Source organism: Symphalangus syndactylus, chromosome 1 (assembly GCF_028878055.3).
Source record: "Symphalangus syndactylus isolate Jambi chromosome 1, NHGRI_mSymSyn1-v2.1_pri, whole genome shotgun sequence".
In the NCBI taxonomy this organism is placed as follows: domain Eukaryota; kingdom Metazoa; phylum Chordata; class Mammalia; order Primates; family Hylobatidae; genus Symphalangus; species Symphalangus syndactylus.
Window position 1 is genome coordinate 89,961,311 of NC_072423.2, and position 27,832 is coordinate 89,989,142.

The 27,832-nt window shown below is 49.0% G+C and overlaps 1 protein-coding gene across 6 annotated transcripts in view; it reads left to right on the forward strand.

The window, feature by feature from the left end:
• The window catches only part of LOC129484016 (succinate dehydrogenase assembly factor 2, mitochondrial), a 66,334-nt gene that overhangs the window by 26,166 nt on the left and 12,336 nt on the right, over positions 1-27,832 (forward strand). For all 6 annotated transcript variants that reach the window (XM_055281461.2, XM_055281785.2, XM_055281862.2 and 3 more), the window contains exon 4: positions 17,248-17,299. In XM_055281461.2, the coding sequence (XP_055137436.2) occupies positions 17,248-17,299 (52 nt within the window). The remainder of the gene's footprint in view (positions 1-17,247; positions 17,300-27,832) is intronic.

The following is a 27,832-nucleotide window of genomic DNA, read 5'->3' on the forward strand; positions in this document are numbered from 1 at the left end:
GATGAGCTCAGGCGAGGATTACCTGGTGTTTGAGCAGTAATGAAAGGAAATAAAGTCCAGAAACCCACGGTCTTTTAGGGTTGGAAAATCTGTTACACCCCAAATAGGAAGAGATGAGATATAAGACTCATCTGGGCAAGAAAAGCCTGGTAAAACTTTTCTCTTGGATGCAGTTACGACAAGAGTCAGGTTAAAGGTGGGCCTCCTATTTATTGTTCCAAATAGCCTCAAGCTGGCCATTGAGTAGAAAGGAAGAGACATGGAGGATGAACAGGCAAAACATATTAGACCTAAGAACTGGATCTAGGAAAAGACTTGGCGCATGTGTGAGCGTGGCCACTGGCCCACAAAACTGACCAGGGCAAGTAGGTTAGACACTAACTATGTAAAGAATTGTGTTGCCAAGGAACCAGGAGCCAACCCTTTGGACAGTTCCAGCTATAAAACAACCTTTGGGCCTCCGATCATCCATGAGCAGGAGGGATGGTGCTCAGCCCCCAGGGAGGGCAGGCTCTGCCACTCCCATTTCAGCTGTAGTCAGAAAGGATGATGGAAAAGGAGGAATCTCTCAGAGAGAAGAGCCAGGGCCAATGTGGAGAGTGGTTAAGGAGAGTGTCTCCTGGCGAGCAGCACCGGGGTGTAATGAACGGGTCTCCCCTGAGTCCTGTCCCTGCTCCACCACTGTGTGGCACGGGGTTAGGGGAGCAACTTGCTTGTCTTTTTGGTCATGGCTCACTGGACTGAGAAGAGCCACAATGGATGAGAAGCGACTACTGCACATCACCAGAGACCCTGGGCTTTGAGCCAGATATCGGGACTAGATAGGACTTTGGGTCCCTTGGGAAAAGGGTGTGTTCCCTGAGTGAAAATAAAAACTTGGTTTGGCAAACAGAACGGTGGATTGTGGCAGAGATGATGGTATCCACCCGGCACACCATTTGTTCTCCCTAAGCATATAGAAAGACCATTTCCTATAGCATCCAGGAAATTCCCTGAGCATGTGGGAAATTAGAAGCAGACTCTCCGGGCCAGGTGCAGTGGCTAATATCTGTAATCCCAGCACTTCAGGAGGCCGAGGCAGACAGATCACTTGAGGTCAGGAGTTCTAGACCAGCCCGGCCAACATGGTGAAACCCCGTCTCTACCAAAAATGTAAAAAATTAGCCAGGTGTGGTGGTGGATGCCTGTAATCCCAGCTACTCGGGAGGCTGAGGCAGGAGAATGGCTTGAACCCGGGAGGCAGAGGTTGCAGTGAGCTGAGATCGTGCCACTGCACTCCAGCCTGGGCAACAGAGCGAGACTCCGTTTCAAAAAAAAAAAGAAGGAGCTGCCCTAATAACAAGGCTGGTGCTATGCGATTCAGTTTGGCCGATAGAGTGTGAGTGAAAGCAATGAAAGCCACTTCCAGGCCTGGCCCTTGGAAACATCTTGAGTGGTTGCAGCCCGCTGTTAGCCTGCTGCTAGCCTGCTGCAAACATCCCGGAGACCACATGTCCAGACAATGTGGCACACGAAGGAGGAGGGCCACCTAAACTCTTGCAAACTGCTTGTGAATGAGAAGCCTTTACTGTGTTAAGTCAAGGGGGATTTCATGCTTTATTCATTTCCTCATCATTGTCTATTCGATCCTGACTAGCACCTCTTAGTGTAGCAGGCTCATAGGATATCACTGGCACATCTCAGTATATCAGAACTCATCTTGGCCAGGCCCTCAGTTTCTGTGCTCCAGCCTCTAAGATAGTCAGTCTTTCAACCTCACCCTTTCCAGAATTCCTCCTGCTGCAGGACCTTTGCACATGCTGTATGTCTTTGGCCAGTCTGCTCTTTCATGTTCCACAATGACTGGGTCACACCTCCCACCCATTCCTCAAACCTGTGACTTTTCCTTCTCTCCATTCTCAGATGACCTCACTGACTTCCATCAGAGGACTTTGAAGCCCTCAGAGAGGAGCTCCCTTGCCTTCCCACATCTGCACACCCATTCTTCTGTGACACAGGAACTTTGGCTTCTGCCCTTACCTTGCTCTGCACTGTCAGTAGCAGCCTGCCTCCTATATGCTCATCTGTCCCACTCGGCTCAATCCTACTCCCAAGCCCTGGCTTCTTTTTCAAATCCAGTGACTCTCCTCTTTCTTTGTTTCTTTGTTTCTTTGTTTCTCTTTCTTTCTTTCTTTCTTTCTTTCTTTCTTTCTTTCTTTCTTTCTTTCTTTCTTTCTTTTTCTTTCTTTCTTTCTTTCTTTCTTTCTTTTTCTTTCTTTCTTTTTCTTTCTTCTTTCTTTCTTTCTTTCTTTTTCTTTCTCTCTTTCTTTCTCTTTCTCTTTCTTTTCTTTTCTTTTCTCTTGTCTTGTCTTTTCTTTTTTGAGAGAGTCTCACGTCTCACTGTGTCGCCCAGATTGGAGTGCAGTGGTGCAATCTCGGCTCACTGCAACCTCCGTCTCCCGGGTTCAGGCGATTTTCCTGCCCCAGCCTCCTGAGTAGCTGGGACTACAGGCGTGTGCCACCACGCCTAGCTAATTTTTGTATTTTTAGTAGAGACGGGGTTTCACCATGTTGGCCAGGCTGGTCTCAAACTCCTGACCTCAAGTGATCCGCCTGCCTTGGCCTTCCAAAGTGCTGGGATTACAGGCGTGAGCCACTGTGCTCGGCTGACTCTTCCTTTTCTCCCCTTCGTAATCCAGCTTCTTCAAGGGGTTGACTATACTTGTCTCTACTTTCTTAAAATCTCACTCATTCTTTTTTTTTTTCTTTTTTCTTTTTTTTTTTTTTTTGAGACGGAGTCTCGCTCTGTCACCCAGGCTGGAGTGCAGTGGCGCGATCTCGGCTCACTGCAAGCTCCGCCTCCCGGGTTCACGCCATTCTCCTGCCTTAGCCTCTCCAAGTAGCTGGGACTACAGGCGCCCGCCACCACGCCCGGCTAATTTTTTGTATTTTTAGTAGAGACGGGGTTTCACCGTGGTCTCAATCTCCTGACCTCGTGATCCGCCTGCCTCGGCCTCGCAAAGTGCTGGGATTACAAGCGTGAGCCACCGCGCCCAGCCAAAATCTCACTCATTCTTTATATTAATCTATCCATGTTTCCACCTCGTTATGCTATGAAAGCATCTCTCACTAAAGTCACCTGTGACTTCCATGTTTCTAATCCAACAGGCTTTATTGAAGTTTTATCTTTGCCTCTGACCGATTATGGACACCTCCACTTCCCTTGATTGTCATGATTGTTTCCTTCTGCCTCTCCAGCCATGCTTCTGCCTCTGTGAGGCACACCGTCCTCTTCCCAGTCATTCTATTTGTAGTTCTTCACAGTGCTCTCCTAGGAGTCTCCTCTCTCCTCTGGATACTCTCTCTAATGATCTCACCCATACCAGGGTACCCATCACCACCTGTATGTGGACAGTTCTCACATCTTCCTCCAAGCTCCAGCTTGCATATCTAACTGCCAACTTGACTCCTCCTTTGAAGGAGGCTGAAAAACCCTTCAAACTCAGCCAGGCCACCCTCCCTCCCTGTTCAACTCACCAAAAACTCCCTCGTCTTGAGAGCCTCAGTGAATGACATCACCAATCATCCAGTTGCTCAAGCTGGGAATTGTCCTAAGCTGCACCTTCTCCCTCCATGGCCATCACCCAAGGCCTGTTGACTTAGCTCCAAAATAGTTCTTAAATCCATCACCTCTTCCCATCTCTAGCACCATCACTGTAGTCAAAGCTACTCTCATCTCTCTGATGGACAGTGGGTACGGCCATCTGATCTGCCTTCATCATCTGGCATTCCCTCGAATCTGTTCTTTGCCTGCAGCTCCCAAATGAGTGTGCAAGTTAACCCTTGAACAACACAGGAGTTGGGGCGCCAACCCCTGCATAGTCGAAAATCTGCATATACCTTTTTATTCTCCAAAAACTTTACCAATAGCCTACTGTTGACCAGAAGCCTTACTGAGAACATAGTCGATTAACATGTATTTTGTGTTATATGTATTATATACTGTATTCTTAGAGTTAGCTAGAGAAAAGAAATAATATTAAGAAAATCAGGCCAGGGACAGCACCTCACACCTGTAATTAGCTTTGGGAGGCTAAGGCAGGAGTTGGAGACCAGTCTGGACAACATGAGACCCCAGCTCTACAAAAAAAAAATGTTAAAAATTAGCCAAGTGTGGAGGCACACCTTGTAGTCCCAGCTACTGGGGGTGTGGGGCAGGAGGTTGAGGCTACAGTAAGCTGTGATCACACCAGTGCACTCCAGCTTGGGCAACAGAGTCAGACTCTGTCTCTTAAAAACATCATAAAGAAGAAAAAATACATTTACTATTCATTAAGTGGAAGTGGATCATCATAAAAGTCTTCATCTTTGTTGTCTTCACATTGAATGGGCTGAGGAGGTGGAGGAAGAGGATGGGTTGGTTTTATTGTCTCAGGGGTGACAGAGGTGGAAGGAAATCTGTGTATAAGCCAGCCACAGTAGTTCACCTCTGTAATCCCAGCACTTTGGGAGGCCGAGATGGGAGCTCAGGGCTGACAGAGGTGAAAGAAAATCTGTATATAGAGCCAGAGGCAGTGGCTCACACCTGTAGTCCGAGCACTTTGGGAGGCTGAGGTGAGAGGATTGCTTGAGTCCAGGAGTTCAAGATCAGCTTGGACAACATGGAGAGACCCTGTCTCTACAAAAAAATATTTTTTAAAAAATTAGCTAGCCATGGCCGGGTGCGGTGGCTCACAGCTGTAATCCCAGCACTTTGGGAGGCTGAGGTGGGCGGATCACCTGAGGTCAGAGTTTGAGACCATCCTGGCTAACATGGTGAAACCCCATTTCTACTAAAAATACAAAAAATTAGCCAGGCATGGTGGCATGCACTTGTAATCTTAGCTACTCGGGAGGCTGAGGCATGAGAATTGCTTGAACTCAGGAGCCAGAGGTTGCAGTGAGCCAAGATCGCGCCATTGCACTCCAGCCTGGGCAATAAATAGATCAGACTCTGTCTCAAAAAAAAAAGAAAAAAAAAAAAAAAGGCCAGGTGCGGTGGCTCATGCCTGTAATCCCAGCACTTTGGGAGGCCAAGGTGGGCAGATCACGAGGTCAGGAGATCAAGACCATCCTGGCTAACATGGTGAAACCCTATCTTTACTAAAAAAAAAAAATACAAAAAATTAGCTGGGCTTGGTGGCGGGCGCCTGTAGTCCCAGCTACTCAGGAGGCTGAGGCAGGAGAATGGCATGAACCTGGGAGGCGGAGCTTGCAGTGAGCCAAGATCGCGCCACTGCATTCCAGCCTGGGCGACAGAATGAGACTCCATCTCAAAAAAAAAAGAGCTAGGCGTGGTGGCACGCACCTGTGGTCCCAGCTACTTGGGAAGCTGAGGTGAGCGAATTGCTTGAGCCCCATGGGTTGAGCCTGCAGTGAGCAATAATCACACCACTGCACGCCAGCCTGTGCAATAGAATGAGACCCTGTCTCTAAAAAAAAAACGAAAGAAAAGGAAAATTGGTATATAAGTGGACGCAAGCAGTCCAAACTTACTGTTCAAGAGTCACTTGTATTTCAATACGCTGGTCTGAACATGTCTTCCACTTCCTTAAAACCCTTCTATGGCTGCTCATTGCTCTTAAGAAAATGAAAATTCTTAACACGACCTACAGTGGCCCACTGCATCCTTGACTTCCCAGACTCAAGGGATCCTCCCACCTCAGCCTCCCAAGTAGGCTAATTTATTTATTTTTTTATTTGTGGAGATAGAGGTCTCACTATGTTGCCCAGGCTGGTCTTGAACTCCTGGGCTCAACTGATCCTCCTACCTTGGTCTCCCAAAATGCTAGGCTTATAGGCCTGGGCTACCGCACCCAGCCTAACTTCTCCATTTTATTTATTTATTTATTTATTTTATTTTTTTGAGATGGAGTCTGGCTCTGTCACCCAGGCTGGAGTGGAGTGGTGCAATCTCGGCTCACTGCAACCTCCGCCTCCCAGGCTCAAGCGATTCTCGTGCCTCAGCCTCCCAAGTAGCTAGGACTACAGGTGCCCACCACCACGCCCAGCTAATTTTTTGTATTTTAGTAGAGACAGGGTTTCACCATGTTGCCTAGGGTGGTCTCACACTCCTGAGCTCAGGCGATCCACCTGCCTCGGCTTCCCAAAGTGCTGGGATTACAGATGTGAGCCACTACACCCGGCCTCCATTTTTTTTTTTCGAGATGGAGTCTTGCTCTGTTGCCCAGGCTTGGGTGCAGTGGCACAATCTCTGCTCACTGCAAACTCCGCCTCCCAGGTTCATGCCATTCTCCTGCCTCAGCCTCCCAAGTAGCTGGGACTACAGTCGCCTGCCACCACGCCTGGCTAATTTTTTGTATTTTTAGTAGAGACGGGGTTGCACCGTGTTAGCCAGGATAATCTCTATCTCCTGACCTCGTGATCCCCCCACTTCAGCCTCCCAAAGTGCTGGGATTACGGACGTGAGCCACTGTGCCCGGCCCCAGCCTCCATTTTAAATCCATATGGTGGTTCTCCCATGGATGCTTATCTTCCCACCAGAATTTTAAGCCCCATGAAGACAAGGACTAGATCTTTTTTTTGTTCACTTTATATCCTGGTGCCTAGCACAACGCTTGGCATATAGAGGGTGCTCCTAATTATTTAAGAAACGAGTATGGTTCATGCCTGTAATCCCAGCACTTTGGGAAGCCAAGGCGGGCAGATTGCTTCAGGCCAGGGGTTCGAGACCAGCCTGGCCAACATGGTGAAACCCCATCTCTACTAAAAATACAAAAAGTTAGCCGGGCGTGGTGGTGTATGCCTGTAGTCCCAGCTACTTGGGAGGCTGAGGCAGGAGAATGGCTTGAACCCGGGAGGCGAGGTTGCAGGGAGTCAAGATTGCACCACTACACTCCAGCCTGGGCAGGCAACAGAGTGAGGCTCCATCTCAAAAAAAAAAGTAAAAAAAAAATCAATTGATGGATCCATCTGATTTCGGAACTCAGAGTAAACCTTTCTAACAGTGAGAGCTGTACGGGTGCAAGAATCAGAGGCCCCTTGGGCCTCCCGCTGTGATGAGAGATTTTTTTCCCTTCCCAATTTCAGTGTGCCTGAAGGATTAGTCCCAGCTTTCCAGGTGGCTGGATGCCCTGTGGCTGGGGAGAAGAGTTTTAATGAATTAGATCTGTCTCTCTTGTTGTGCAAAGTGGAGAGTTCTTGGTTCTCTGCCCAGGCCTCTGGAAGACCTGGGATGTTAAAAGAAGCAAATTCCCAAACCCAGGCGTGCTCCAGGAAATAGAAGCTGCATCACATATTCCTGGAGCCTGGGGCTCCAAGATCCATCCACCCCCACCGAGGGTGGGCATTACATTTCTCACGAGGAGGATGTGCTGGAGAAGCAGAAATAGTTGGCCATCCTAAGTGACTGTGTGGGTGCTCAGTACTGGCTCTCTCTGCTTCCTTACTCCCCATTCAATCTGGTGGGACTCCTTTGACTCTCTCCCACTGCCTAGCCCCAGTGCACACACATATACTCACTGCTCCAGTTGTATTCTTCAAACTGTTTTCCCAGATGGGAATGTCCTCTGCCTTTCTCCCCTCAGTGCGAGGGAGGTGCCGCTTACTGAGGCCTCCAAACTACACTCTCCCTGGGTTCTCTCATTCATACTCAGAAACCTCCCTTCGGAGATTGTATCATCCCATTTCCTACATGAGGCTTGTCGAAGGTCACACCACTAGGAGGCAGCAGGGCTGAAATTTAAACCCAGTTTGCCCTAGAGATTGTGTTGTTCCCAACACCCTACTCATCCTCCCAGACTTAGCCCGTTCACTCATTACCTTCATGAGCACTGCGGGATCTGTGACCATTTATTCTGATATTTAGCCTCTGTTCTTAAATAGAGCCCCTTTTTTATTTAAATGAATTACTTTTAAAAGGAAACTATATGACAACTGTAAATGAAAAAATCTCATCAATAGCGTCTCTTGCCAAAATTAAAACTCTAAAAACAAATACATTCAATGTTATTAAAGTTTTTTTTAACATTTTACTAGCCGGGCGCGGTGGCTCACGCCTGTAATCCCAGCACTTTGGGAGGCCGAGGCAGGTGGATCACAAGGTCAGGAGATCGAGACCATCCTGGCTAACACAGTGAAACGCTGTCTCTACTAAAAATACAAAAAATTAGCCGGGCGTGGTGGTGGGCGCCTGTAGTCCCAGCTACTTGGGAGGCTGAGGCAGGAGAATGGCTTGAACCCGGGAGGCAGAGCTTGCAGTGAGCCGAGATTGCGCCACTGCACTCCAGCCTGGGCGACAGAGCGAGACTCCGTCTCAAAAAAAAAAAAAAAAAAAAAAAATTTTACTATAAAAAAATTCAAACATACAGCTGAAGTTGAAAGAGTTACAGTGAGCACTGGTATAGCCTCCACCTAGATTCTACCTTTAACTTTTTTTTTTTTTTTTTGAGACAGGGTCTCACTCTGTTGCCCAGGCTGGTGATCACAGCTCATTGTAGCCTCAACCTCCTGGGCTCAAGCGATCCTCCCATCTCAGCCTCCCAAATAGCTGGGACTACAGGCATGCACCACCACACCCAGGGTTTTACCATGTTGCCCAGGCTGGTCTCGAACTCCTGGGCTCAACCATTCTGCCTATCTCTGCCTCTCAAAGTGCTGGGATTACAGGCATGAGCCACTGCATCAGCCTACCCTTAATTTTTTACTCTGCCGGGCTCTTCACCTATCAGTTTATCTTTCCATCCCTCTCTCCACCCATTAATTCATCTCCTTTTTGGTACATTTCAAAGCAAATGACAGACATCAGAGCACTCTTGCTAAAAGCTTCACAATGTATGTTATTAACTAGAATTCAGTATTTAAAGTTTATTCTTTTGCTGTAAAATTTACATACAATGAAATTCACAAAAATCTTAAGTGTATGTTTGCTGAGTTTTGACAAAGGCTTACACCAGACTCTTATTGAAATGGAGAAATTGGGTCGGGCGCGGTGGCTCATGCCTGTAATTCCCAGCACTTTGGGAGGCTGAGGTGTGTGGATCATGAGGTCAGGAGATCGAGACTATCCTGGCTAACACAGTGAAAACCTGTCTCTACTAAAAATACAAAAAATTAGCCAAGCGTGGTGGCGGGCACCTGTAGTCCCAGCTACTCGGGAGGCTGAGGCGGGAGAATGGCGTGAACCTGGGAGGCGGAGCTTGCCGAGATTGTGCCACTGCACTCCAGCCTGGGCAACAGAGCGAGACTCCGTCTCCAAAAAAAAAAAAAAAAAAAAAAGGGAGAAATTGCCATCACCCCAGAACGTTCCCTCCTGCTCCATCCCAGTGCCCCGTCACACCTCCCAGCTCCAGACAACTTTATCTCTGGTTTTGTCTACCCTAGATTATTTTTATCTGGAATTTCATATGGATGGAATCATACAGTTTGTGCTCTTTTGTGTGTGTCTGCTTTTACTCAGCGTAATTTTGTTTTGAGATGGGGTCTCACTATATTGCACAGGCTGGTCTTGAACTCCTGGCTTCAAGTAATCCTCCCGCCTCAGCCTCCTGAGTAGCTGGAATTGCACATGCGAGCCACCTCGCCCAACCGGCTTGATGTTTTTGAGGTACAGCCATGTCAGTGCACACATTAATAACGTGTTGATTGTGGAGTTGTACTCCATTGTATGACTCTACCCCTATCTAATCTATCTATACTCCTACTGGTGGACACCTGGGCTGTTTCCAGGTTTCGGTTATTATGTTTGCTTATTTATTTTTTAGATGGCCTCACTCTGAGTACAGTGGTGCAATCATGGCTCAATGCAGCCTTGACCTCCCGGGCTCAAGGGATCCTCCCCGCTCAACCTTTCAAGTAACCAGGACTAGACTAGAGGTGTGTGCCACCATGCCTGGCTAATTTTTGTATTTTTTGTAGAGATGGGGGTGTATCCCTATGTTTCCCAGGCTGGTCTTTAGCTCCTAGGCTCAAGCGATCCTCCCACCTTGGCCTCCCAAAGTGTTGGGATTACAGGGGCGAGCTACCAAGGCTGGCCTAAGTTTTGGGTTGTTATGAATAAAGATATTACAAGCAACTCTTTTTTGTGAATTTATTATTTTTATTTTGAGTAAGTATGTCAGAGTAGAATTTCTGTCATGAGGTAGATATATGTCTAGTTTAAAAGAAACTGCCAAAGAAACGTCCAAAGGGGAGGTACCATTTTACACCCCCACTAGCTATGTGTGTTGCCCCACCACTTTGCCAACATTTGGTATTGTCAGTCTTTTAACTTTTAGCCATTCTGGTGGGTGTTTAGCAGTGCCGCATTGTGATTTTAATGTGCATTTCCGTGATGATTAATCATGTTGATACTTTTTCACGTTATTAATGTATCTTCTTTTGCAGAGTATCTGTTTGTCTTTTGCCATTTAAAAATTTGATTGTAGGGGCCGGGCACAGTGGTTCACCCCTGTAATCCCAGCACTTTGGGAGGCCGAGGCGGGCGGATCACGAGGTCAGGAGATCGAGACCATCCTGGCTAACACGGTGAAACCCAGTCTCTACTAAAAATACAAAAAAATTAGCCGGGTGGGGTGGCTGGCGCCTATAGTCCCAGCTACTCGGGAGGCGGAGGCGGGAGAATGGCGTGAACCTGCGAGGCGGAGCTTGCAGTGAGCTGAGATCGCGCCACTACACTCCAGCATGGGCAACAGAGCGAGACTCCATCTAAAAAAAAAAAAAAATTTGATTGCAGTCATTTTTTTTCCTTTTTTTGAGCCAGGGTCTTGCTCTGTTGTCCAGGCTAGAGTGCAGTGGTGCAATCACACAGCTCACTACAGCTTCAACTTCCTAGTCTCAAGTGATCCTCCCACCTCAGCCTCCCAAGTAGTAGGACCAGAGGCATGTGCCAACACACCTGCCTCATTTTTTAATTTTTGTAGAAATGAGGTCTCCCTATATTGCCCAGGTTGGTCTCAAACTCCTGAGCTCAAGTGATCCTCCTGCCTTCACCTCCCAAAGTGCCAAGATTACAGGCATGAGCCACTGTGCCCAGCCTGTTGCCATTATTTTTGTATTTTTCATAGAGAAGGGGTGTATCAGCCTGTTCACATGTTGCTATAAATAACTACCTGAGACTGAGTTATTTATTTATTTATTTATTTAGGGACGGAGTTTTGCCCTTGTTGTCCTGGCTAGAGTGCAATGGCGTGATCTCGGCTCACCGCAACCTCTGCCTTCCAGGTTCAAGCAATTCTCCTGCCTCAGTCTCCCGGGTAGCTGAGATTACAGGCATGCACCACCACGCCCGGGTAATTTTTGTATTTTTAGTAAAGACGGGGTTTCTCCATGTTGGACAGGCTGGTCTCGAACTCCCGACCTCAGGTGATTGGCCTGCCTAGGCCTCCCAAAGTGTTGGGATTACAGGCGTGAGCCACCGTGCCCAGCCTGAGACTGGGTAATTTATAAAGAAAAGAGGTTGCCGGGCGCGGTGGCTCACGCTTGTAATCCTAGCACTTTGGGCGGCCGAGGCGGGCAGATCACGAGGTCAGGAGATCGAGACCATGGTGAAACCCCGTCTCTACTAAAAATACAAAAAAATTAGCCGGGCGTAGTGGCAGGCGCCTGTAGTCCCAGCTACTCAGAGAGGCTGAGGCAGGAGAATGGCATGAACCCAGGAGGCAGAGCTTGCAGTGAACCGAGATTGCGCCACTGCACTCCAGCCTGGGTGACAGAGCGAGACTCCGTCTCAAAAAAAAAAAAAAAAAAAGAAAAGAGGTTTAGGCCGGGTGTGGTGACTCACACTTGTAATCCCAGCACTTTGGGAGGCCAAGGCGGGCGGATCACAAGGTCAAGAGATTGAGATCATCCTGGCTAACATGGTGAAACCTCATCTCTACTAAAAATACAAAAATTACCTGGGCGTGGTGGCACACACCTGTAGTCCCAGCTACTCGGGAGGCTGAGGGAAGATAATCACTTGAACCTGGGAGGTGGAGGTTGTAGTGAGTTGAGATCATGCCACTGCACTCCAGCCTGGTGACAGAGTGAGACTGCGTCTCAAAAAAAAAAAAAAAGAAAGAAAAAAAAGAAAAGAAAAGAGGTTTAATTGCCGGGCGCGGTGGCTCACGCTTGTAATCCCAGCACTTTGGGAGGCCGAGGCGGGTGGATCACGAGGTCAGGAGATCGAGACCGCGGTGAAACCCCGTCTCTACTAAAAATACAAAAAATTAGCCGGGCGTGGTGGCAGGCGCCTGTAGTCCCAGCTACTTGGAGAGGCTGAGGCAGGAGAATGGCGTGAACCCGGGAGGCGGAGCTTGCAGTGAGCCGAGACTGCGCCACTGCACTCCAGCCTGGGCGACAGAGCGAGACTCCGTCTCAAAAAAAAAAATAAAAAATAAAAAAAAAAATAAAAGAGGTTTAATTGACTCACAGTTCTGCAAGCTGTACAGGAAGCATGGCTTGGGAGGCCTCAGGAAACTTACCATCAGGGCAGAAAGTGAAGGGGAAGCAGGCACGTCTTACATGGCCAGAGAAGGAGGAAGAGAGTGAAGGAGGAGGTGCTACATACTTTTAAACAACCAGATCTCATGAGAACTCACTATCACAAGAACAGCAAGGGGGAAATCCACCCCCATGATCCAATCACCTCCTCCAACACTGGGGATTACAATTCAACAGGAGATTTGGGTGGGGACAGAAATTCAGACGATATCACCAGGTTTTGCCATGTTGTCCAGACTGGTCTCAAACTCCTAGAGCTCAAGCAGTCTGCCTGCCTCTGTCTCCCAAAGTGCTGGGATCACAGGTGTGAGCCACTGCATCCAGCTGTGGTCGTTCTGTATATATCTTACATACCAGTCCTTTGCACATGTGTTTGGAAATATTTCTACTCAGTCTGTGATTTGTCTTTCTCCTCTCCTCTCCCCTTTCCTTCTCCCCTTCCCTTCCCTCCCCTCCCCTCCCCTTCCTTCCCCTCTTCCCTTTCCTCTCTCCTCTTCTCACCCCCTCTTCCCTTCCTTTCCCTTCCCTTCCCTCTTACCTTCCCTTCCCTCTTCCCTTCCCTCCCCTCTTCCCTTCCCTCCCCCTTCTCTTCCCTTCCCTTTTCCCTTCCCTCTTCCCTTCCCTTTTCCCTTCCCTCTTCCCTTCCCTTTTCCCTTCCCTCTTCCCTTCCCTTCCCTTCCCTCTTCCCTTCCCCCCTGCCCTGCCCTTCTTCCCTGCCCTGCTCTTCTTATAGGGTCTCACTATGTCACCTAAGCTGGAGTGCATTGGCATGGTCATAGCTCACTGAGCTACCAGCTCCTGGGCTCAAATGACCCTCCCACCTCCACCTCCCATGTAGTTGGGACCACAGGCAGAGTCTACCACAACTGGCTAATTAAAAACCTTTTTTTTTTTGTAGAGATATGGTCTCACTATGTGGCCCAGGCTGACCTTAAACTCCTGGGCTCAAGGGATCCTTCCTCCCTGGGCTCCCAAAGTGCTGGGATTACAGGCATGAGCCACTCCCTCAGCCCCATCATTTATTTATTTATTTTATTTTATTTTTATTTTTTGAGACGGTTTCACTCTGTTGCCCAGGCTAGAGTGCAGTGGCCTGATCTCGGCTCACTGCAACCTCTGCCTCCCACATTGAAGAGATTCTCTGGCCTCAGCCCCCGAGTAGCTGAGACCACAGATGCACGCCACCAGGCCCAGCTAATTTTTTTTGTATTATTAGTAGAAACGGAGTTTCGCCATGTTGACCAGGCTGGTCTCGAACTCCTGATCTCTAGTGATCTGCCCGCCTTGGCTTCCCAAAGTGCTGGGATTACAGGTGTGAGCCACCATGCCCAGCCTCCATCATTTATTTTTAAAAACTCATTTTCCTATTGGATTGTTTGGCATCTCATCAAAAAACGTATCTGTAACCAGGTGTGGCGGCTCACACCTGTAATCCCAGCACTTTGGGAGGCCGAGGCGGATGGATCACGAGGTCAGGAGATCGAGACCATCCTGGCTAACATGGTGAAACCCTGTCTCTACTAAAAAATACAAAAAATTAGCCGGGCGTGGTGGCGGGCGCCTGCAGTCCCAGCTACTGGGGAGGCTGAGGCAGGAGAATAGCGTGAACCCAGGAGGCAGAGCTTGCAGTAAGCAGAGATCACCCCACTGCACTCCAACTTGGGCGAAAGAGCGAGACTCCGTCTCAAAAAATAAAATAAAATGTTTAGGCTGAGCAGAGTGGCTCACCCCTAGAATCTCAGCACTTTGGGAGGCCAAGACAGGTGGATCATTTGAGCCCAGGAGTTCAAGATCAACCTGGGCAACATGGCAAAACCATGTCTCTACAAAAAATTTTAAAACTATATTAACTGGGCGTGGTGGCACATGCCTATAGTCCCAGCTTCTCCAGAGGCTGAAGTGGGAGGATCACTTGAGCCCAGGAGATCCAGACTGCAGAGAGCTGTGATTGCACCACTGCACTCCAGCCTGAGTGCCAGAGCAAGACCCTGTCTCACATAAATTTTTAAAATATAAAATATATGGCTGGGTGCAATGGCTCACCCCTGTAATCCCCGCACTTTGAGAGGCCGAGGCGGATGGATCACTTGAGGTCCGGAGTTCAAAGACCAGCCTGGCCAACATGGCAAAACCCCATCTCTACTAAAAAATACAAAAATTAGGCGGGTGTGGTGGCATGCACCTGTAATCCAAGCTACTCGGGAGGCTGAAGCAGGGAAAATTGCTTGAACCCAGGAGGCGGAAGTTGCAGTGAGCCGAGATCACACCACTGCACACCAGCCTGGGTGACACAGCGAGACTCTGTCTCGTAAAAAAAAAAAAATAATAAGTGAAAATAAAGTGTGAGTAAAAGTAGTGTGAATTACAAAAATTCATGTTTAAAAATCAGCTCCTCACTGAGAAAAATGGAACTGATTGTGACTAGGCTGTAATAAAAGGATGCTCAGTTTGATGTCATTTATATTGAAAATGAAGACGAAATTCTTCATCAAAAGACAACTTTCTTTTTGAACTTTGATATTAACCAGGATTAAGAATGCCAAAGCTATATGCATGTGGGTGGAGAGAGCAAAAGATTTTAACTGCCTTCGCTGAGTATTTATCAGTTTGTCACATAAAAAATGGTTGTCAAGGCCGGGCATGGTGGCTCATGCCTATAATCCCAGCACTTTGGGAGGCCGAGGCGGGCAGATCACTTGAGGTCAGGAGTTTGAGACCAGCCTGGCCAACATGGTGAAACCTTGTCTCTACTAAAAATACAAAAATTAGCCGGGCGTGATGATGGGCATCTGTAATCCCAGCTACTCGGGAGGCTGAGTCAGGAGAATCGCTAGAACCCGGGAGGCGGAGGTTGCAGTGAGCGGAGATGGCACCACTGCACTCCAGCCTGGGCAACAGAGTGAGTGAGACCTCGTCTCAAAAAAAAAAAAAGGTCGTCAATATGCAGAGGTAACGCTTTGTTGCAGTGACGTGTGTGTAAGTTCAGGTCTCAAAAATCCACACCGGACATCCCTGCCACATCCATCGTCCATTGACAGTGCCTTGGGAGGTTCAGGGAACTGGGGTCACATGCTCTGTGTCCCAGTCAGTGTCAGGAAGACAGCCAAGACAATGCCTCCTTTAGCCAATAAATATCTTCCTTAGTCTTATCCTGAGAGTAATAATATGCACTCATTGTGTGTGAAGCATGCTTCTAATTTATCTCATTTCTTTCTCATAGTGAAGAGCAAAGGCATTCTTATCAGCCCCACTTTAACTGAGAAACTGAGGTGCAGAAAAGTCATGCAACTTGCCTAACGTGGCTCAGCTGGTTAGTGGGGGAGTCGGGGCTTGGAGCCAGGCAGCCTGGTTGCATGGCCAGCCTGCTTAACCCCTCTGCTGTATGGCCTTATCCTGAGAAAAGGGGTTTGGTGTGCTGGTTCCTTGAATTTAAAGCTATAACTTTAAATTTTTAAAGTTTAAAACAAGATTTTTTTTAAGAGAAAGAGTCTTACCCTGTCGCCCAGGCTGAAGTCATGTGGTGCGATCATGGTTCACTGCAGCCTCAACCTAGGCTCAAACAATCCTCCTACCTCAGACTCCTGAGCAGTTGGGACCAGCAGGTCCAGCTAATTATTTCATCTTTTGTGGAGATGGGGTCTCTCTTTATTGACTAGGCTGGTCTCCATCTCCTGGGCCCAAGTGATCCTCCTGCCTCAGCCTCCCAAGTAGCAGGCACCACCACACCTGGCTAATTTTGCAGAGATGGGGTCTCACTATGTTGCCTGATACAGTTTGGCTATGTCCCCACCCAAATCTCATCTTCAATTATAGCTTTCATAACATAATTCCTACGTGTCATGGGAGGGACCCAGTGGGAGGTAATTGAATCATGGGGGTGGGTCTTTCCTGTGCTGTTCTCATGGTATTGAATAAGTCTAAGGATATCTGATCATTTTATGAAGGGGAATTCCCCAAGCTCTCTTGCCTGCCACCATGTAAGACGTGACTTTGCTCCTCATTTGCCTTCAGCCATGACTGTGAGGCCTCCCCAGCCATGTGGAACTGTGAGTCAGTTAAACCTCTTTCCTTTATAAATTACACAGCCTTAGGTACATCTTTATTAGCAGCATGAGAACAGACTAATACATTGGTATTAGTCTTGAACTCCTGGGCTCAAGTGATCCTCCCTCCTCACCCTCCCAAAGTGCTGGAATTACAGATGTGAGCCACCACATCCAGCCCAGAAATTTTCTCACGGTTCTGGAGGCCGGAAAGCCCAGGGTCAGGATGTCAGCAGGGTTTGCTTCCCAGTGAAGGACCTCCTTCTGGCTGGCAGCCTTCTGGCCATGTTCTCACATGGCGGGAAGAGAGGTCCAGTGTCTCCTCCTCTGAGGGCATCAATTCTATTGGGTCAGGGCTCTGCCCTATGACCTCATTTAACTTTAGTCGCCTCCTTAAAGGCCCCGTCTCCAATGATCGCATGGGGGGAGGGCTAGGGCTTCAACATATGTATTTGTAGTGGGACACAGTTCAGTCCCTAAGAAAAGGAAATGAGAGCTCTGGAGGGTTGCACAATGGCGTTAAATGCTTGTCCTGGATGTGACACTCTTTCTTCACTATCACTCACAACCGTTTGGCCAGAACTGGTCACATAGCCCCATAGGGAGCCCAGAAGTACAGTCCCATCCCCTGCCCCGGTGGTGGAGAGTCAGAAATAAGGTTGAGCATCATTGATTTTCACCATCATAATAAACTTTTGAATCTTTACTAAGTGCAAGGCCTGTCCTGTGTGCTTTCTTGAATCAGGGAGAAGGTTTTATACAAGAAAAATGGCACATTCTGAAGTGGAGCTCAACAGGTGAGAATGAGACCATCCTAGCATTGAGCCCTGGCTCCTTGGCTGACATGCTGTGTGACCTTATACAAGCATCTTCACATCTCTGAGCCTTTGTGTACACATCTATAAAATATGGACAATGTGGCCGGGCATGGTGGCTCACGCGGTCCCAGCATTTTGGGAGGCCGAGGTGGGCGGATCACTTGAGGTCAGGAGTTCAAGACCAGCCTGGCCAACATGGTGAAACCCCATCTCTGCTAAAAATATAAAAATTAGCCAGAAATCGCTTGAACTCGGGAGGTGGAGGTGGCAGTGAGCTGAGATCGTGCCACTGCATTCCAGCCTGGGCAACAGAATGAGACTCCGTCTCAAAAAAAATAAAATATAGACAATGCTTTTGGCACACTGTATGGATAAAGCACATAACACTGTGACCTGGCCATTGGAGAGGCAGCATTGCATTGCAGCTAAGCTTGCAGGCTTTGGAGTCAGCCAGACCTGCATTTGAATCCTACTCAACTGCTTTTCGTTTTGTGCCTTTATTTGTGTGTGTGTGTGTGTGTGTGTGTGTGTGTGTGTGTGTGTGAGAGAGAGAGAGAGAGAGAGAGAGAGAGAGACTGTTCTAAGCAAGCACATTACATGGAAATAACTGGAATTGGAATTAACGCACATTGGCCTCCAGTAAGCATGCTTGTACTGTTACCCTACACGGTCCTTAGGTTAGCACAGAGAGATTATTTATTTATTTTAAAAAACTTTTTTGAGATGGGGCGTCTCACTCTGTCACCCAGGTTGGTGTGTAGTGCTACAGTCTCAGCTCACTGCAACGTCTACCTCCCAGGCTCAAGCAATCCTCCCACCTCAGCCTCCCAAGTAGCTGGGACCATAGGCGCACATCACCACACCTGGCTAATTTTTTTTTTTTTTTGGTAGAGATGGGCTTTCTCCATGTTGCCCAGGCTGGTCTTGAATTCCTGAGTTCAGGCAGTCCACCTGCCTCAGCCTCCCAAAGTGCTGGGATTATAGGTGCAAGCCACCAAGCCCAGCCCAGAGAGATTATGTGTAACTCTCTCTACTACTAGTTCCATGGGGGATAAGGACCATACCTACATTAGGTTCCATTCTGTTCCGTGTTTTAGCACAGTGCCTGGCACGTAGTTGGTGCTCATTAAATGTTCATTGAATGACTAATTGACTGATGAAATAAATGAAGGTAGAGGCTCTTTATGAAGCTGCCTGTGCTGGATCCAAGACCATTGACATCGGTTGCAAATGGAAGTTGTTAATGAGACTCAACAAGTTAGTGGAAAATGTTTTGAGTGTTTTATGAGATTCTCTTTTTTTTTTTTTTTTGAGACAGGGTCTCACTCTGTTGCCCAGGCTGGAATGCAGTGGCAAGATCTTGGTTCACTGTAGCCTCAACCTTCCAGGCTCAGGCGATTCTCCCACCTCAGCCTCCCAAGTAGCTGGAACCACAGGCATGTGCCACCACGCCCAGCTAATTTTTTGTTCACCATGTTGCCCAGGCTGGTCTCAAACATGGACTCAAGCAATCCGCCCACTTCGGCCTTCTAAACTGCTGGGATTACAGGCGTGAGCCACTGTGCCTGGCCTTTTTTTTTTTTTTTTAATTAATTAATTTATTTATTTATTTATTGAGACAGAGTCTCACTCTGTCGCCCAGGCTGGAGTGGAGTGGCACAATCTCGGCTCACTGCAACCTCTGCCCCCCGGGTTCAAGCGATTCTCCTGCCTCAACCTCCCGAGTAGCTGGGATTACAGGCGCCTGCCATTGTGCCTGGCTAATTTTTGTATTTTTAGTAGAGACGAGGTTTCACCATTTGGCCAGGATGGTCTTGAACTCCTGACCTCGTGATCCACTTGCCTTGGGTTCCCAAAGTGCTGGGATTACAGGCGTGAGCCACTGTGCCCGGGCTTTTTTTTTTTTTTTTAATTAACTTTTTTTTTTTTTGAGACGGAGTCTCGCTCTTTCACCCAGGCTGGAGTGCAGTGGCGCGATCTCGGCTCACTGCAGGCTCCGCCCCCCGGGGTTCACGCCATTCTCCTGCCTCAGCCTCCCTTGTAGCTGGGACTACAGGCGCCTGCCACCTCGCCCGGCTAATTTTTTTTTTTTTTTGTATTTTTAGTAGAGACGGGGTTTCACCGTGTTACCCAGGATGGTCTCGATCTCCTGACCTCGTGATCCGCCCGCCTCGGCCTCCCAAAGTGCTGGGATTACAGGCGTGAGCCACCGCGCCCGGCCCTAATTAACTTTTTTAAAATTTAAATTTGAGACAGGGTCTTGCTATGTTGGCCAGGGTGGTCTCAAACTCCTGGCCTCAAGCAATTCTCCCACCTCAGCCTCCCAAATTGCTGGGATTATAGGCCTGAGCCACTGCACCCAGCCACAAGATTCTCTTAAAACACAAACTTACCATACTTTATAGATGTTTCCTTTCCCTCCTATGCATGATATAGTTAGCCCTATCTAATAGAAAGGTGTACTAGTCACGTTAGGCTAGACTATGATAATAAGTAAACCCCCAAATCTCAGCGACTTAACAACGCAACGCTTATTTCTCATTTGTGCCAAGTCCAATGTGAATCGGGCAGCTGTTCAGGACAGCTCCTTTCTGTGGCAGCCCAGGGATCCACGCTCTGCCATCTCAACATGTGGTCTCCACGGTTGCTACTAAAGGGAATGAGAAAGTACGGATAACTCACATTCACTTGCAACCCGGAAGCAACACGTGACACTTCTCACAGCCCTTGGGCCAGAGCTAGTCACATGTTCCTGTGGAACTGCAAGGAGCCTGGGAGGTGTGGTTCTCCCTGGTATCCAGGAAGGAGAAGAGAACCAGATCTGGCTGAGCCTAAAGTCTCTACCACAGTCTGTTCTGCTGGTCTCTGTGTACTGCATTGGATTCGCTCTTCTTCCTACACACAACACACAACATGAAACCCCTTTCCAAGACTGAAAACCCAGAGTGATGTGCAGCTCCTGCCTCCAGCCAGGATCTCATGGGCTGCCCTAGGGTCTCTTTATGAGGTCTAGAGGTGGCCCTTTTTGGTCCAGAGATGTAGGAATTTTAAAAAGTTACCTGTTGGGGGCCGGGTGCGGTGGCTCACGCCTGTAATCCCAACACTTTGGGAAGCCAAGGCGGGTGGATCACCTAAGGTCAGGAGTTCGAGACCAGCCTGGCCAACACAGTGAAACCCTGTCTCTACTAAATATACAAAAAAAAATTAGCCGGGTGTGGTGGCACGTGCCTGTAATCCCAGCTACTCAAGAGGCTGAGGCGGGAGAATCGCTTGAACGCAGGAAGCAGATGTTGCAGTGAGCCAAGATCGTGCCACTGCACTCCAGCCTGGGAGACAGAGTGAGACTCCGTCTCAAAAAATAAAAATAAATTTAAAAAGTTACCTGCTGGGCACAGTGGCTCACACCTGTAATCCCAGCACTTTGGGAGGCCGAGGCAGGTGGATCACTTGAGGACAGGAGTTTGAGACCAGCCTGGCCAACATGGAGAAGCCCCGTCTCTACTAAAAAATACAAAATTTAGCTAGGTGTGGTGGCGCACACCTGTAATCCCAGCTACTCGCGAGGCTGAGGCACAAGAATCATTTGAGCCTGGGAGGCGGAGGTTGCAGTGAGCTGAGATCATGCCACTGCACTCCAGTCTGGGTGACAGAGTGAGACTCTATCTCAAAAAAAAAAAAAAAAAAAAAAAAAAAAAAATTACCTGTTTCCCCCTCCCCACCCCCACGCCATACACAAAGGCAGAGTAGGGGCAGGGACAGGATAACCACAGTAAGGATACCCTGGGAAGTGGGAGCTGAGGCCTTCTGGGCAGACCTTGTGGAGGGGAAGGGAAGTTTCTGGAAGGAACTACCTTCATCGCTGCTCTCAGGGCCGCTTGGCTCCCTCATTTAAGGCTCTTTTTCCCCTACCTTACTTTCCTCGATCATATCTGAAGCAGGGATTGTGTGTTCCACCCTCCTTGAGGGTTGTGTGGATTTCTCAGCCCACATCCTGCCCATGGAAGTTTTAAGTTTCAAATAGTCACAATCTTTTTAAAGACCGAGACCAGGCTCATGGCCAGGGGCGGTGGCTCATGCCTGTAGTTCCAGCGACTTGGGAGGCTGAGGCAGGAGAATCTCTTGGGTCCAGGAGGTTGAGGTCACAGTGAGCTATGATTGTGACACTGCACTCCAGCCTGGGTGACAGAGTAAGACCCTTTCTCTAAAAAAAAAAAAAAAAAATCTCATTTTTTTTGGGCATTACTGTTTTCTCAAAATTTCAGTAGGCCTCTCATCTGTCTACTTCCAGTGAGTTTCCTATGCCTGAATGTGACAGTTAATTTGTGTCTCAGTTTGTCTAGGTGACTGGGTACCTGGATATGTGATCGAGTATTCTTCTGGGTGTTTCTGTAAGGATGTTTTTGGATGAAATTGACATTTAAATTGGTAGACTGAGTAAAGCAGTCTGTCCCCCTAATGGGGGTGGGCTTCATGTAATCAGCTCAAGGTTTGAATACAACAAAAAGACTTCCACTCTCCCGAGTGAAAGGGAATTCTTTCTGCCTGGATGCCTTCAAACTGAGACACAGGCTTTTATCCTGCCTTCAGATTCGCCTGGGAACACTGGCTCTTCCTGAGTCTCAAGCCTGCTGGCCTTGAGACAAGAACTACATCAGCTCTCTCAGTTCTCAGGCCTTTGGACTTAAACTGGAACTAAGCCATCAGCTCTCTTGGGTCGTCAGCTTGCCAACCAACTCATCCTGAAGATCTTGGGACTTGCCAGCCTTCATAGTCACGTGGGCCAATTCCTTTTTTTTTTTTTTGAGATGGGGTCTTGCTCTGTTGCCCAGGCTGGAGTGCAATGGCACGATTATGGCTCACTGCAGCCTCAACCTCCAGAGCCTGAGTGATCCTCCCACCTCAGCCTCCCAAGTAGCTGGGACTACAGGCACATGCTACCATGCCCAGCTAATTAAAAAAAAATTTTTTTTTATAGAGACGGAGTCTCACTGTGTTGCTCAGGCTGGTCTTGAACTCCTGAGCTCAAGCAACCCTCCACTTCAGCCTCCCAAAGTGCTGGGATTACAGGCATCACTGGCCCAGGCAGAGCCAATTCCATATAATAAATCTGTCTCTATCTCTCATGTATGTCTGTGTGTGCACATTCTGTTTTACTGGAGAATGCTGACTAATACAGAATCACATCCTAATTTATTCCCTAAGAAGTTCTCAAATCTTCATTTCTTTGCTTATGCCGCAGTAACAAACAAAACTCCAAACATTAGAGGCTTAAAGCAGCAAGGTTTATCTCTCTGTCACATCCCAGTGCGCTGGAGAGAAAGCAGCTCCAGGGCAGCTGACTCCATGCAGTGACTCAGAGATCCAGCCTGCTTCCATCTTTTGGTTCTGCCATCCCAAGTGTGATTTCTACCCACAGAGAATGGAAAACTCACACCCACCACTAACTGCTCAGACTGGGAGTGGCACTGCTCAATTCCACCCACAGAACCAGCCACGTGGCCCTTATCTAACTGCAAGGAAGGCAGGAAAATGCAATGATAGTCATAAACATTTCTTGAGTGCTTTCTCTATGCTAGGCTGTGTGCTAAGCATGTAAATATTGCCTTTTCTGTATTCCAAGCCTAAGTCTCTTAAAGTTCTACTGTGACCTCATCATACAGCCAAGGAAACAGGCTCAGACAAGTTAAGGAAGTTGTCCAAGGGCACATACCTCATAAAGGCAGGGCTGCAGAATTGAACCCAGATCTCTGTGCATTGGAAACCCACCCCCTTGACCCCTGTCCTGGTTCCTTGCTCATCTCTGCCAAGAATATCTTCATTCCATCTGAGGATTGGGAATGGCTTCTTATTTTCTGCCTCATCTCATTTCGTCTTCCCCGCGAGTCATGAATTTTTAAACCTTGTGTGAGATCAACAAGTTCACTCAGAGGAGACAGTAAAAGAACAGAACAGGCAGGAACAGAACAGCCATCAGATACACAGGATAGAGTCTTCCAGGAAATGCCCACTGAGGGGAGAAATGAACCACAAGTGAGGCCAGGATTGTGGGAGGCTGGGAGGGAAAGCAATCCGGTCATCAGGGGAATCATTTCCTTTTACGAAAGAGAGAGAGATGGGACTTAGCCATTAGACTTGGGCTATTTCAGTTCCTGGTAATGACACAGCTCAGTGAATAGAACCCCCAAAGCACTTTCGGAAGGAGGGCCCCAGTCCTGGGCAGCTCTCCTGCCTTAATCACTGCAAGTCACAGAGCAGAGAAACTGGAAATGGGCAAAATCGATGATAGTGAGGCCTGCCTGCGGGCCACTCCCTGGACCCAACCTGCGCCCCCATGGTCATTACGTCACCCACCACTCCTTGGTGTTCACACAGCTGAGCCCAAGAAGCAGGGCAGCCGCCACCCCCAGGACTAGACGGAAAGGTGGTTTCATGAATCCAGGGCTCCATGCTCTTCCCCATCGCAGGGAAGACAGGGCCTCACAGACTTGCTGTCCTCCCGATCAGCTCTTCTCTGCCATGATCCGCTTTATGCTGCATCCCAGCTTCAAACTGCTCCCCTGAAAGGGTCAGTTGGAGCAGCTGAGCTTGGGGCATCTCATCTGCGTGAGCTTTGTTGGTGGGCTCAGAAGAATCTAGGTTGGGAAACAGTACTCTGGTGGGCAGAATGAGGGGTTCAGTGAGCTCTTGTGTCCTTTGTGGGCACCTTGGAGTCTGGCTTGGGAGAAACTCCCTGTGCAGGTCCAGCAGGCCTAGAGGCCAGGCTGAGTGTGAGTTGGCATGAGGCCGACTCCCCTCCATGCCCCGCTGTAATAAGGCAGAGGGGAAGGACCTTGGAAGGGGATAGGCTGGGGTCCTGCTATTTCACAGATGGCAGGTGAGGGGCACAGGGGGAGGGGACGTGGAGCCAGCTATCACTTCAGTATATGAAGACAGAGCTCCAAGTTCTCCAGGCAAAACAACACATCTCAAACTAAAGCAAGGCAAACCTATTCTGGCTCAACCCCCTCTTCACAGGCAACAGGATCAGAGGGAGGCAGTTAATTAAGAAGGGTCACATAGTACTATTTGTGCCAGAGCCAGACCTCAAACTCAAGCCTAGAAGAGGCTCAGAAAGGGGCAGGGATGTAACCTCAGATCACCTGAAGCCAGGAAACATTACTCTAGGCTTGTCCCAGCCTCCAGCTTGGGAATTTCAAAAGTAGGAGTATAATTACCCTCTCCCTGCCACCCCCAGCCTCCTGGGCTGGGAGGGCTCAGTGCCTTTAGCTGCATCCCAGGGATCTGTTTCCCGTTTCTCAATCATTGTAGCTGATTTGAACAATTTCAGACCTTTCTTCTGTGAATTTTTCACCCAGCAGTGCCCAGCACAAACTGAGGACCATGAGAGGGATGAACTCTTTAAAAGGATTTTTAGGCCTAGCATGGTGGTTCACACCTGTATTCCCAGCACTTTGGGAGGCCGAGGCAGGAGGATCCCTTGAAGCCAGGAGTTTGAGACCAGCCTGGGCAACAAAGCAAGATCCTGTCTCTATAAAAAAAAAATTTTAATATTTACTTTTTATTTTTTTTCTTTATAGAGGTAATCAGGTTTAAAAAGATTTAAAAAGTCATCGGAGGTCAGATTTTGAAAATAGATCAGAGAACCTCTAGCTCAGCCTTTGTGGCAACATCAAAGTGGTCACCAGTGTGACCTTTGAAGCCAGGATGTCTGGGTTCAAATAATGGCTTTTCCCCTTACTAGCTGTGTGACCTGTGACAAGTTACGCAGCCTCTCTGTGTCTGAGTTTCTTCATCTATAAAATGGAGGAGCTGATACCACCCACCAGGTAAGAATGTGGTGAAGTTTAATTGTGCTAATCATGGGAAGTGCTTAGAAACAGTCCCCGATACCTAATAAACCAGTGAAAGTTTGCTCTTATTGTCATCCTGTCAAGCTGTTGCATGCCTCCTGGGATGGGGAACTCACTTCCCCAGGGCAGCCTGTTCCCCTATTGGATTATTTTGCGTGTTAGGAGGCTTTTCTATCCATTAAGCTGAAGTATGCCAACCCGTCTCTTCCCTACAAGAGCCCTGGCTTCCTTCTGAGGGCAGCCATAAAGACCCACATCAACCAAAGCAAAATGACACACACTTGGTGGTGTGTGGCTCATTCACTTGAGTTAATCCTCCTTCAGGGAACTGCAGCCCACACGGCCCAGCACAGAGTGCAGATGTCTATCTCTGCTCAGGACTCAGCACTCAGTGGTGGTGTGCTCTGGCCTCGGAAGCCTGCTAGGGCCTACCCCACTGATCTCAGCCAAGGAACTCTATGGGCTGAGACCCAGCATGTCCTCTCACTGGGTCCTCTCTGCTAACCTGCTGTATCTGTAGCCTCTGCCTTACTATGGGAGGGAAACAGGGGAATCCTTTTTTTTTTTTTTTTTTCTGAGACGGAGTCTTGCCCTGTCGCCCAGGCTGGAGTGCAGTGGCGCAATCTCGGCTCACTGCAGCCTCTAACTCCTGCATTCAAGGAGTTCTCCCTGCCTCAGCCTCCCGAATAACTGGGATTACAGGCGCCCACAACCATGCCTTGCTAATTTTTGTATTTTTAGTAGAGATGGGGTTTCGCCATGTTGGCCAGGCTGGTCTCGAACTACTGACCTCAGGTGATCTGCCTGCTTTGGCCTCCCAAAGTGCTGGGATTACAGGCGTGAGCCACTGTGCCTGGCCGGAAACAGGGGAATCTTACTGCCCAGGACTGGGGAGAGCTAGGAAGTAGGAGGCAGTTGCCCATCTGGCCAGGGCAGCCCATCCCTTTGGAAAATCATCCCTTTGGAAAAGCCCAGTGCTAAGGTCCCGGCGCTTTCTGGAGAATTTGCTGGTGTGTTCCAGAGGGCGGGGCATAGATTCCAGGTTCAAAGCTGTGTTTGGATCCCAGCTCCACCCCTCATTGTCTGCAAGGCCTCAGGCAGTTTCCTCACATGTAAAATAGGCACGATTATTGTAGTTCCCCTTTAGAGCCAGGAATGAAAAGCGATGAGGTGATTCGTAGCTCAGCTCTGGCACAACAAAGTGCTGAATAAATGGGGACGGGTATGGGAAGGGAGTGGGATGAGGTGGGCCTAGATTTTCCAGTATGGAAGGACTTTTAGTCTGTTCCTTCATTTTGTAGATAGAAGGACTGAGGTCCACAGGTGACAGGTCCAAAAGTCACGCTGCTGTTGGGTCACCCGGCACCTGGACTCCTGCTCCTTGTGGGCTCCAGCGCTTGCCCTCCCGGAACACTCCTTGCCCAGACCCAACCCTTCGGTTCTGGAGGGATGGGTGAGTGAGGTTTGGGGTGGGGCTGTGGCCAGGTCGACGGAGCTGCCCTGTCCCCAACTCCTAGGACCCTCCCCGCCCCCGCGCCGACCCCGGTCTTAGGGATTCATCTGCGGCATCTCCTGCAGTTCCTAGTTAGGGCCGCTGGGTGTCGCCACACAGCAAAAAACCCACCGGCCGCTGGGAGGACGGGACCTAATGGGGGCTCTGATGGGACAGCGCCGCCAGACCCTGATCCCTGACCCTTGAACTCCTGCCCAGGTCCTTGGTCGGCTACAGCCTAGAGCCTCCCTAAGAGAAGCCCTAAGGGATGATTTCAAACCTTTCTACCACCCCTCCTTGCCCCCTCCACCCGCTAAAAGGAAAACCTGGCTACAGTCTACCTGAGGGCTGCTTCTCCCAGCTGAGCCCCTCCTCCCCACGCAGTGCCCCAGCCACGCTGCACCAGTCCGGGCTCCCAGCCTGCTGGACACCTGTCCGCCTTTGTGTTTGTCGGGCCTTCCACGTAGAGGGCCCTTCCTTATCTCTGCCTGGTGCAGGCCTGTTACCTCTTGTGCATAGGGTATTTCAAATCCACCAGCGACCCTGCTAGGTAGGCACGGTTATCCCTGCCTGCAGGTACAGAAACAGGCTCGAAGAGAGGAAGCCCCGAGTCACACACAGCAGAAGCAGGTTTTGAACTCGGGCTCCCACAGTGAGCTTTCTTTTGCTACATCTGAGATCCTTCCTAAACCGTGGGCTCTCTGAGGCCAGGGCCATGTGGATTTCCTGTTTATAACCCATGGGCCCAACCCTTTGCCTAGCAGGCAGTGAGTACTCAAAAGGCACCTCTTTCCCTAACTCTTAGATGGCACCTACCGTGTGCCAGGTACTGGGCTAAATGCTTCGTGCGTACCACAACCCTGCAGGTGGTTACCATTATTATACTCATTCTCCAGAAGGGGAAACTGAAGCACAAGGAACATGCACTGTCTTACGGTTATCTAGTGGCAGAGACAGGACCCACACCATCTGGCTTCAGAGTCCAAGCTCTTGCTCATAGCCACTTATCCAGGCACACTTAGAGGAGAGCCCCTCTCTCCCTTCACCCTGTGGGCACTTCACCTGTGGTGGTCTCACCCTTTGTGCTTCATGTGTGGAACTCACATGAGCCTCTGTAGTAGAATGGGAGCACCTTGCCGCAGGGCAGGGCTGTGTGCACTCACTCCTGTG